General features: G+C 40.8%; 1 protein-coding gene across 9 annotated transcripts in view; it reads right to left on the reverse strand.

Annotated features, from left to right (window-relative positions):
* The window catches only part of SESN1 (sestrin 1), a 90,138-nt gene extending 78,137 nt beyond the window's left edge, over positions 1-12,001 (reverse strand). For 4 of the 9 annotated variants that reach the window (XM_026072002.1, XM_026072006.1, XM_026072007.1 and 1 more), the window contains exon 1: positions 4,396-4,886. Coding sequence is in view for 3 of the 9 variants with exons in the window: in XM_026071999.1 (XP_025927784.1) it covers positions 11,495-11,797 (303 nt within the window). In the remaining 6 variants the exon portion in view is untranslated. Of the gene's footprint in view, positions 1-1,709; positions 1,753-4,395; positions 4,887-11,494 lie in introns of those variants that run through there. The other 5 variants (XM_026072004.1, XM_026072010.1, XM_026072000.1 and 2 more) reach the window with 3 other exon arrangements.
* Positions 12,002-12,203: the final 202 nt, after the last annotated feature.

A 12,203-nucleotide genomic window follows, 5' to 3' on the forward strand; every position in this document is an offset into this window, starting at 1 on the left:
GTAGGGTTATATCAGCACAGGATGACCTGGGATAAGTTTGCACCAAAGCTGTATCTTCAGCACAAGGAAACAGCCTTTCATTGAAACGGCATTTGTTTGACCCTCCCACACCAGCATCCTTGGAGRAAGGCAGTGCTGCGCAAGTGCCACTCACAGCTGCCACGAGAAGCAGATCATTGCAAACAAGTGGCAAACCCAGTTGCCACTGAGGCAGCAGTTGTCAGTGATGCTTTGAAGAAGTTGCAACATTAGTACGGTTTATCAAGAAGAGGTAAGCACTAATGCATCTAAAGCAACCAGCTTTGATTAACAAAGATTCCCAAACAGTCCCCAGGCAGCACATGATTTCGTCCTCAAATCAACATGAAAGTTTACAAGGATTCAGGGATATGTCTACATTTTGCCCATTTACTTCAGAGAAAGCTTCTCAGGTTGTACAAAGAGTATTTACATGGATTGCCTCAGAAACCTGTATGAGATATAAGTTGTCTGTCTGAACAGAAGTGAAAAAGTTCAAGTCTTCTTTCATGGGACAAGAGCACTAAACTGTCCACTTCAAAGGACCCTTCTGTCCAAATTCTTACCTCTACAGYCATGAGTCAACCGTAAAGGCACATTTTCCATTTAGAAATAACTATGAAGTTTTTCCACAAAAAAAGTCCTGATTTTTTTCCCCCAGTATTTATTCAACCTTAATGTCACTTCTATTTATTTAAATAACACTGCTATTGAAGTATGTAGTTCACTGCAGACCTATTTGGAAGTCTATTAATATTAAAAATTAAAATTCAAGAATCTTTCCTTTTTGACTGAATATACTAACTTCAATGAAAGACCTCCCGCCTTGCTTCCTATGCAAATTATTTCTTAAGACACAGAACAATTCCTTTAACTGGACTGCCCCCTGAATAAAATCTGAAAAGATGCTATATTCCACAAGAAATCTTTCTTCTTGAAATCATCTTTAAATGGACAGTTTGGGAGTGTACATCTAGAGAAATCCTCAGTTTCCCATCCCCACCAAGAGTTGTTTTAGAAGACATTACAAAACATAAACTTGGTTGTTAGCAAAGTTAATTTTTAACCTCAGTCCTAACAAGTATGTTTTAGCAACTATTTATTTTGAGGAACAGTAAGGTATTCAACTTCCATGTCAGCTGTTCAGAAGAACCCTCCGAATCTCCTTAGCATGTTTTTATGCATATGCATTCCTTACTCAGAAATAATTTTGAGCCACATCACTACCCTACCCCACAGGATTTGAGCTTCAGGAGTGGTGCCTCACCAAAAACATGCAAGTCTGTCAAGCAAGTTGAACCCTCAGACTTTTGGCTCTGAGACAAGGAGCATACATGGGAAGCTCACCATGCTCTATTACTACGAAATTAATTTTTGTACTGGAAGCACCATGAAGCAGCAATATTTCCCACTGTCCTTAGCACAGTTACATTTACACTCTGAATTCACAGTGAATGAAGACTGCACTTCTCCCAAATCTCCTTTACCAGTATGAGTAAGCATACCAACTAACTCTAAAAAGGAGAAAAAACACAGAACAATCTATGCTTCGGTATCAGGTATTCACTTAATGTATAAGCCATAGAGTTAACTACTACCTTTAGAATCTAGATTTTCAAAATAACAATGTGCAATACAAAAAGTATTTTCTGCATTGAAAAAGACAATTTGCATTCTTAATGAAACCTTACCAGAAAGCTTGAATCCTTCAAAAGACAGACCTGAAACCAAGTACTGAAAGAAAGAGAATCAACATTTAACTTTCCCAATTTACACATACTCTTCTTCTGACAGATTCCAGACAACATAAATCACACAGAATTGCCATGTTCTGAATAGTTAGAAAAGCAGCAGAACAATAGGAGCCAAGACACCAATATGCTTGCTAAAAGCCAGACAAAAACATTTCCATTTGGCTGCTTTTTCTGTGTACTGGAATAGAATAGTAGCAATAAAAATGTCAGAATTAAGCTTCTCTTATAGAACACTATTTACACATTAATTTCTAGGTAAATATAAGCAACTATTGTAAAACCTACTTGTAAAAAAGTAATCTAGACTAAGTTATAAGGCTTCCAAAATCCTTTTCTGTAATACATAGGCAAGGATAGATTGGACACATATGAAGTTAGGGCAAATGCTGAAAACATCTCAATCTTGACCTGATAAGGACCTATCTTCATAACATGCTGAACTCCAGAAAACACAAGTGTGCAACAGCTGCCAATTATTTGCTTCTATTAACTGGCAGCAGACATAAGTTTGCATTCAGTATAAACTGGAAATTCAGAGAAAAAAAAAGTTTGAGGCAAATCTTCTGCCTTTCTTCAGTCTTCCTTCAACATTAAAGTCAGTGCAAATCTAGATTAGAACTAAAATTCAAATAAATGGAAAATCCAAAGACAGTTTAATCTGAGTGGAATGTTCTATTGGCAACCAGGCTGCATTTTAAAGCTAAAAGTTTTGTTGCACCAAAACACCAGGAACAGTGGAGGTTCAGCAATATACTGCAATGGAAAAATCTTTCAGAAAAGAGGTTCCCCTCCTCTTCAAAAAAAAAGCACAGGAAAAGCTTTGGGACTTTAAATAAGTTTCCATTTTCAATTCCATTTGTTCTTCCTTTGAAGAAATATCATATTATTTCATACTTACCTTCTAGGAGCTAAAAGATTCTTAACAAAATAAATACTTTGGAAAACAAACCTGTTTAAAAGCAATCCAATAAAAAGCAAGAAAATTCAAAGAAAGGAAAGTTTAAGTAAGAGGATGTTGCACTTTGAGACTTAAAACTTAGTCTCACAGGGACAGAAAGATGTTTAGGTAGACAAAAGACATGCCAGGAAAGACCTGCAGCTGAGAAAATCCTATTACTGACTCCAGAAAGCACAGGAAAGTGATGAAAACAGCTACAGTTTCCAATTAATTCAGAGGAAAAAAAAAAACAACCAACCATACATTTTCAGAAGCACTGTGTTTTCTTCTAGCACAACACCTGCATCAAAAGTTAAGTTCTTGTAGATTCACAAAAGGAATAGTTGTATCAGATTACATAAGGTAAGTAGCAGTATGCACCCTAGCGTCTCCTCTGCTTTTAAAAGTTTGGTTTCTACACAAAGCTAGAGTAAAGAAAATGGTTAACTGTTTACCAGGTTTGAACAGAACAAAACCAGTTCACTTTCCTAACTCAACTTTTGGCAGTGATCTAATCCATGCTTCCCGGGAGAATACACAAAGGGAAAAAAAAAAAATCAAAATCATTGGAAACGAAGAAAGTGGTAAACAAAAGAAAAACTACCACTTAACCTTTTGGATTTAATTAATATATGTAGCCTAAGTGAAAATTTCCATGTTTGACTTGATTTCTGAAGTGAGAGCTAAGCTTTTTCTTCTTTTTTTTTTTTCTCTTCCTTAAAGTATAAGCAGTTTACTGGAATACCTGTGACAGCAATTTTGGAAATTTAAACACTCAGTATCCACAGGAAAACACACTCAAGCCTTTGTAACATACTTTGTCCCACAATGGTATACTCCTAGCTGTGAAGTCAGAATCAGTACTTTTCCACTATGTTCATTTCAAAAGGAGAAATCCTGGGCTGAAGAAAGAGAGTAAGAAAACAAAACAGCAAGAATTTCTTCAATGCTCACTTTGTGGTTGCGATAGTGAGACAATATCATTTTCCTTTAAACAAACTATTTTGGTCCTACTCAGTGAAAAGCTATTATTTTCTACAGCTTAAGAGCTCATATACTTTTTACTTAATACTTTGCATACTAGTATGCCAACTTCTAAATCTTTCCAAGTTCTCAGTACTTTTTACTTGGAATATCTATCTACTCAAGATGTATAAAATTTCTCCATATGAGTAAAGAATAATCCAAATGCATGCCAATGGCCCCAAATGAAGACAGTTATTTACATATTAAACAGGGAAACTAAGTTATGAGAGCTTTTTAGAAGAGCCTAGAAAGAAGTTAGCTTTTGGCACAACAGAATTAAAGCAGAGAGCAGAAGGATCACTGCTACCCATACCACGTAAGCATCAGAGTGAGAAAAATAATTTAAGATAAAGGACTAAGTTGACATTAGAATACACTAGCATAGACTGACCAAGGATCAGCTCTAGCTAGGAGCTTAAAGTACAGTCAACTTCACGTGGAACAAGCAGGAGCAAAAAAATAAATAAATAAATAAAAATAAAACAGAGTTAATATGACTTGGCAATTGCTAGATCAGGAGGAACAGACACTGTTGCCTACAAAGTACCTTCAAGCACAAGTACTTCTGGTTCTGCAGATCTCTCTATATTAGCTCCTATGAAAAAAATTAAGCTTTTTTTTGTTTTTGTTTGAGCCACCAGTACACATTCTACTACTTACCTCAGTAGTAAACAAGAGATGAGAAGTCTGTGCTCAATTTCTTCATCTTATAGCTTCCAAATTCTGCCAGAAAACAATCAGGCCGATATCAAATGCCTGCTTCAATTTTCACTTTTTTGAAAACAAAAGCTCTAGTTATGATGACCTGAAAACTGATTCACTGGAATCACAGTTACCCCGATCAAGTTATCCCACACAATTGTAAGAAAAAGGTGAATAAGCAAGGTCATTCCAAACAAGAACGCTATCCAGCTAGCACAGAAAAATTATGGGAAGGCTCCAAACACAGGAGCAGCATTAGAAGTGACCCAGATATCTTTCTTTACACCACTTTAAGAGCCTCCACTGTTTTCAAGCAACTCTCTATCCCATTCAAAGACATTCTCAGAGTCAGACAATTCTGCAGTTGACAAGGTTGCAAAAAGAAAATTTCCTTAAGTCTCTCTCAACAAATGGACTGAAGCTTTCAGAAAGCAGGAAAGTAGGCTGAAGGAGGGAGGAGTCAGAAAAGGGGATCTAAGGGTTATTGATAATTTCTTAACTTTAAAAAATATATAGATATGTTCACACCCCACTTCAGAACACTCCCTGACCTTTCAAGATTAAGTTTTCCTCCTTAACTTCTCCAGACAGCCTACCCCCCCACACATACACACAAGTGATAAAGACCCATCAGCAGTACATGTTTACAATAAATATTGCAGAGGTACAGTTTGATTTTCTAGGCTAGCAGAAGCTGCAAATAAGACCTGTCATTTAAACGCATCATGTCATTTCTTCAGTATTTCTCCTATTACTGAGAAAAATATCTGAACAAAAAAAAAAAAACAAAACCCAAAAAACAAAGACAGACAAATGTTTTCTAAACTATCAATCTGCGGCTTTTGAAGGGATCACCCTACAATATATAATTAAACCCATTCCATCTAAGGCCTGGAAGAGACAGAAAATACTTTCACTCTGAACTGAATTCACAAAAAACAAGGATATGTTTTCACTCATTTTACATCAGAGTACTAAGGGAAACCGAAGCCAAGTTGGGTATTTGCATGATACAGGGAGACTAGAATGGGTCAGATTCCTCCTCCCCTCAGTGAGGAAACTGTTTAGATTTAGTCTGTTCTGGCCTAAGAATTTAATCCAAGACACCTTTCCCCTGTGACCGGCCAACAGTAAGCATCACAGGGGAACATATGTGACACTATCATGCAGTAGGACACAGTCAAATTAACCCAGACAAAAATCCCACCACCTAGCAGAACTGCCTAACACTTTGCAGGTATAGATTTCAAAGTTCACTGAAGGAAGTTACTTCTGTTGTGCCGGAAGGCTAAAAAGATTCAAGACAAAGTTACAAAGGGACTTATCAAAGACCATACCAAAAGCAGATGAAAGATCTGGAAAGTTAAATACCAGAGCCACTGGGCTAATCCATTTGAGAACAAGGAGCATATCCTGAGGTTCACTCTTACTGCTCTTCACAAGCATGCACCAGAGCTCATATACAATGCACACACAAAGGAAAGAGATAATGAACTGCATTATGAGAAAAATCTAGCAATGGAACAAAAAAAAAAAAAAAAAAAAAATCAAGTGCCATTTTGTCCTCTGTGGACATACACAAGGGAACTACTACCGCCTCCCCAGCAGAGGTTTTAGTTGTCCTATGCACTGCAGAGGAACAAGGAGAGAGGATGATGCCCATTCCAGCTGTTGCTAGGAGCTTACCTAACTTTTTGGTACAGTTTGACTGAAACAAGTTTCCAAGCATTTTGCCAGGATTTGGAAAGGTAAGGAAGAAAAGGATTCCCTCCATCCCACATTCTCTGCCAAGCCTAGGTCAGAGGCAGTTCCCAAAGATAAACTGAAAGGGGTCATAACACAAGAGGGAACATAGCTGGCTGCTGACATGGCCCTTCTCCTGTCACAGGCCATACGGCCTTCTGTGCAAACTCTGGGATTCCCATTAGGTTTATTCGCTAGAGTGGTAGGCCTAAGGAAACAATGAAGTGCTCAAAGTCCTCCCAAGCTCACCCTCCGCTTTCCTGCAAAGCGGACAGAGGTTCCAGACGAGTTCTACTGCTACGCATCTGGTAAATACAGTCTTGCAAAGCAAAGGGAAAGCACTTATATGGCTCCCCGCAGCAGTTACCCACACAAAAGACAGAAGAGGAGGCTAGAAGGAAAAGCCACTCAGTTAGCAACATTTTCCCTTTCCAGAGAGAGATCAAATAAACATATCACTCCTGACTGATGTTTAAGAGCAGTTTAGACAGAGAGCTCTAGTGATGAACATGACTCACTCTTCCTGGACAGTCTATGCCATTGCTTTACTATCCTAATTCTTGAAAATTTTTCTGAATGTCTGATGCAAGTCTGCCTGAAATTTAGATCTACTGGTCATTCAATCTAGTTTGTGTTTCCTTCCTCTTTGCAGCAGTCTTGTCTTCTCCTCCAACCCCCACGCATATGGGGACGTACTGCCTTAGCCTTTTTAGCTGACTACACCACCACCAATTCTTTCAACCTCTCCTCAAGAAAAATCAGAGATCTAGAAGATATGATGCAAGCTCCCATCAGTTATCGACATCATTTTAAATTCTCCTGCTGCTATCCAGGATTCTAACTCTCCCTCCCAGCTAGTCATCTGCATTTCAACAAGCACATGACTCCATTAATCAAGATACTGAGAGTATTGCACAGAATCTTGCAGAACCTGTACTGCACGCTCGCTTCCATTTTATTACCAAGTCTCTATAAACTGCTCTGAGGGTGGTTTTCCAGCTAGTTTTACACTCACTGCAAAATAATTTTTAGACCTTGGTTTCCCAGCTGGTTAATCAGAATACTGAGGCCTCCAATAGCATCAACATGTTAACAATATAGCTCTCACTGTTCCACAAGACCTATTACTCCATTATAGAAGGAGCAGAAATGTTAGATTTAAAATAATTTATCCTTGATAAGTCTGTTTTGGCTGTTCAACTTTTTTTTCTAGGCACTGAAAATGTGTTTGATCACTGGTTCCAATTATTTTTTCCTTGAGCTAAAGCTAAATTTATAATTTACTAGTTCTTCTTCATCACACCCCACTTGCCCCTTGCTGAAGATGTGTGCATTATTATTCTTTTTCAGTTTATTATTTCCCTCCACTATCAGGTCTGAGATTGCTTCAGCTAGTTCTTTAAGACCCTTGAATGAATTTCACCTGGCCCTGTCAGTCCAAAAATCTGTAGCTTATCCAAGTAATCTACAGTTTTTTCCTCTAGTCTAGGCCAAGTATTATTTACTATTTTGTCTCTGCAATTAACTACACTGTCTGGATTAACCATTTCAGACCGTATAATCACCTCAGCCTTCTCAGCATCATCTGTTAATAATTCCCTATTCCATTAATCTGTGGATCTTTTTATCTTGGTTTCTTCCATTATCCCTTTTAGCTGCACCTCATTATGTATTTGGCTGTCCCTGTTTTCTCCATACCTCCTACTGCACTTCTTCACGTACGTCTTCAACAACCTACACTAACTTCTGATTTTCTGTGTTTGCTGAGTTTTATGTTTCCTATGTTTTAATGAAGAGCTCAAGATTTAAGCAAAGTTCTTTTTTCATTACTTTTCTTTCTGCTGCAATGAAACAGTGTGTGTGGGACTACATCACTTCTAAGGAAAAAAGAAATGGATCTCAAAGATTTACCTCTGATGAAGCTTTACATGCCAATTCTAAGCTTTTTGACATTCATGGGTTTTATTCAACTATTCTGTCATCTCCTAGCCTACGTAAGCTAACACTTTGTTATCACTCCTGCAGAACCTGCCTCGCACCTATACAATCTCAAACTATTCCTTTCTGTCAGTCTAAAAGACTATTTTCATGAATTCACAGGCCTCAGTGGAGCAGTATGTTCTGTTTAGTCTTTTCAAGACATGCTGGAGGGTAATGGGAGATTTTAACTAGAAAGTCTCATACTTTGGATGATTCTTCCCCAGCTACTGACATTCACCTTATATTAATATTGCAGTTATATACATCTAATGGAAGCTGTACAGAAGAGTTTAATAAACACATGTTAAGACCTTCCATTGCTGTTCCTTCCCCATATCTTTGTGTTGGTATGCAGACATCTAACATACTGGGTGGACTGACCCACTAGTCTGCAAGGTCTTGAGTAATATACTATAAATACATGCAATACTGAAAATGCAAAAATATACGTTCGTGTACACACACACTCCCACATTCTAGCCCACAATAAGAGATCCTGAATACAAGTCAAAGCAACAGGAATCTACATTAAGCAATAATGTATTTTTTATAGATTCTGATACAGGCAATGCTACTTATTAATCAGAAGCAAAGAAGAAAGCTCGCTTAGGATTCCACTGTGTTTCAGAAGAATTTTTCACCAGAAAAAAAATCTCTAGAGTTTTTCACTAGAGGCATACTCAGAGAGATGCCAAATCAGGGTCCTAAAAAGGAGCCATGTTGACACTGGCAGCTGCCAAGTCTGCAGCTTACACCAGCTGTATGGTACATTCCACCAACTTGCTCCAGACACACAGCTGCAAAAAGAGCCAGCAGCAGAGCTGCTCACACCCAATATTTCTTGGTTACCCCAACAGTCAAGAGGGCACTTAGACCCAGGAAGAAACAGCTACCAGACCAGGAGGGAATTCACATCTTGGATTTCCTCACTGACCAATCCCACATGCGTGGCAGGAAGACAAAAAAGCACATTTCCCAATTCTGCCTTCCACAAAGAAGCTCAGACTACCAGTTTGGGACAGACCATCCCACAGGACAGAGAAGGTAGACAGCACTGGTTCCCAGGAGAACCTTTAGGTTCCAAGTTGCCTCTTTCTGCCCTGGGCTTTTTGTCCTTTTATGGCTTGGATAGAGAATAAGGTTAAGATAGCATAGTGGTACATACTACTGTGGACTTAGAGAAAGATTGTTTCATATCCTAACACAGGAACATAAAGCAATACAATGAGTCCTTTAACTACTGATACTAGCCTAAACAGGATTTTATTTTATTATAATATTACTAAGCTGTTTACCTTTAGAATCACTGCTAAAAGCTGCAAGTTCTATAGAATAATTACATTTTGTTTAATATTTTGCTTTATCTGCCACTTTCATGGCAGAGATTTGAAAAAAATTCCTCTCGGCCGTGAAATTAACAGAAAATCATTTCATGTCTGAAAACAGTCCCCAGCATCCAAAACAGAATGCTGGGATTGGATTATTTCTTCCATGAATGATGATCCAAAGGTTACAAAGAATTTGCATTTATGAGTGCAATCATAAGAACTAAAACTTGCCATTCTCAATTCAGAGAAGCTGTTAGCTTCTTAGGGAGTAGATACAGACAAGAAAGGAGGGTTACAAAATCATCTTTTAAAGATTTTTTTAAAACAATAATGTTTTTACTTTGACTTTCCTTAACTTGTTGCAGGACCTTTCCTGCAGCTCATGTACATATGAATGGTTTCATATTCATGTAGCTCTTTCACCCTTGTTGTTATTAGTCAAGCCAGCTATGACCATGTGATGTGAACTTGTACTTGCTACATCAAAATGCAGTGAACTTTAACTTTCTACTATAATTTTGACCTATTTAAAAATGCTGCCAACAGTTTCTAAACAAGACAAAATTTAATATGCTAGTAACTTCATAAATGTATATCTAAAGAGAGTCAACAGATCCCAGTCTGACCTCCTCCATAATTTAGGTCAGAGATCATCACCCGCTTGGCCTTTGAACAGACTCTGACAACTTTTACTTGATAAAAGCAAGTCTTTTCCTTAGCAGTCTGTTCTAGTGACTCATCATTCTCGGCTGGTAAAGTGTCCTCCCATTTGAATCTCTAACAGGAAAGATGCTGATACAAAGGGAGCCAGGTGAAGCTATCAACTTAGTATTCAAGGGGTTTCTTTGTTTTTTAAGCAGTATAATTGTCAAGCCTTCCACATAAACCATGTTGTATTTATAGCTTTTCTTGGCAAAATCTGCTTTGAGAAAAATGTTGCACACAATTGAGAAGTTCTACAAAATAAAATAGATCTCAGCTTCAACAATCCAAAACCTGAATTTCTTCAAATCAGTTCAAAGTAGAACAAAATAAAAATGGAACCAGATATACTTTTTTTTTTTGGTATGTAGGAAATCTTTCCTTAGATTCCCCTACGTTATTAAACCTGTTAATGTTCTCAGAGAAAACGCACAATAAGCGGGAATCAGGGAATTAAATCCAAGCACAGCTCTATGTATTCACTTGTGATTAAAATAAACATCTCAGTTGCCTTTCCCTACTCTGCAGAACATAGTGTTTTTAGAAGTGATGCTGTATGCTTTGATACAAGTCCATCATCAGAATTTCAAGACCTTTGCAAACCCTCTAGATGAGCAAGAAAATTGCAACAAGAGTAACTATACTTGGGCTGTAACCGGTGGAGAAGCAAAAAATAACAGTTTCGCTAGCAAGACAGGTCAGCAAGTTTAATCTGCTATTGGCTAAAACCGCTTGTGAGCTTTAAAAAAAAAAAATAGTGCGGCTCTTACTATTTCCAGTGGAGAGACTATTTACCAATAAACAACAACAAAACAATAATTCTGACAAGCTCTGCTTTAATAGTCTTAAAACTCATACAGCTCTTAAAAGCTCAAAAACTTCCCATACTGATTTATATTTTTAATTGGCAGCCTTAAGTGTTTATACCCAAATCTTTCCTGCTTTTGTATTAAACGAACTGCTACTATTACAGCACTGGTAGAACAGACCAAAACTAGAGAAGCGCATTTGTCACTTTAGCACTTCCTTCTGGATGCCCTCGCGTCCCAGCGATCACCTAACTTTCCAGCAGCGCGCTGCCAGCCCTCGCACGGGATTTCTTCGTGCATTTCCCCTCCTTTTTGATAACTCCTTCCCAAACTTATTTCTTCGCGGGGGGGGGGGGTATTTAGCATATATTGCTGCGCCAGTAAAGCTGCACGGGTAGTGGGGGGAGAGCAGGCTGCCCTCTCGGGGCCGCCCCTCCAGCGCCCCGCTGCGAGGGAGCAGCCGCACGCCGGGAGCCGCGCCGCCCGGACGCTTACCTGCACCCTGCCGAGGATGGTCTCGCTTCTCTCCCTCACGTCGCGGAAGGGGCAGCGCTTGGAGAGCATGAGCAGGCGGGCCAGGGCCGCGCTCAGCCCGTCCCGGGCGGCGGCGCCGGGAGCCAGGAGCCCGGCGGCGGCGCGGGCAGAAGCCGCCGCCGCTGCTGTCGCCGCCGCCGCGGGCGCGACGGTCTCGCCGCGGCGCAGCACGGCTTGCCCGATGTGGTCCAGGGCGGCGGCGCGGGCGGCGGCGTCGCGGCTGCACAGCCCGTCCCAGCGCACCTCGCCCTCGCGCTCCTCCATGGGGCCGCTCGCGCGCTCCGACTCCCCCGCGGCCGCCTCAGCAGCCCCGGCACGGCCACCGCATCGCCGAGCCGAGCCGCTCCCGGCACCGAACCCGCCCACAAGGAAAACAAAATCGGCGGCGGCGCGCGGAAAGCGCGGAGCGTGCGCCGCATGGGGGGCGGGCGGTCACTCCCTTCCTCAGCCCCGGCGGGCGCCGCCGCCAACGGTCGCCAACCGCCGCCGCGGGGGCCGCCGCCGCGCCAGCAGCGCCGCTGGGACTTCGCCTCGCCCGGCGGGGAGCGGCGCGGGCGACTCCTCCTCCCCCGCCCGGGCACGGAGGGAAGCGGCTGGCCCCAGCCCTGCCTCAGCCGCTCGCTCCCGCCCGCGGCGGGACAGAGCGGCCCCCGTCAGCCCGTCCCCGCCG

This window comes from Apteryx rowi, unplaced genomic scaffold, assembly GCF_003343035.1.
Source record: "Apteryx rowi isolate R43461 unplaced genomic scaffold, aptRow1 scaffold_334, whole genome shotgun sequence".
In the NCBI taxonomy this organism is placed as follows: domain Eukaryota; kingdom Metazoa; phylum Chordata; class Aves; order Apterygiformes; family Apterygidae; genus Apteryx; species Apteryx rowi.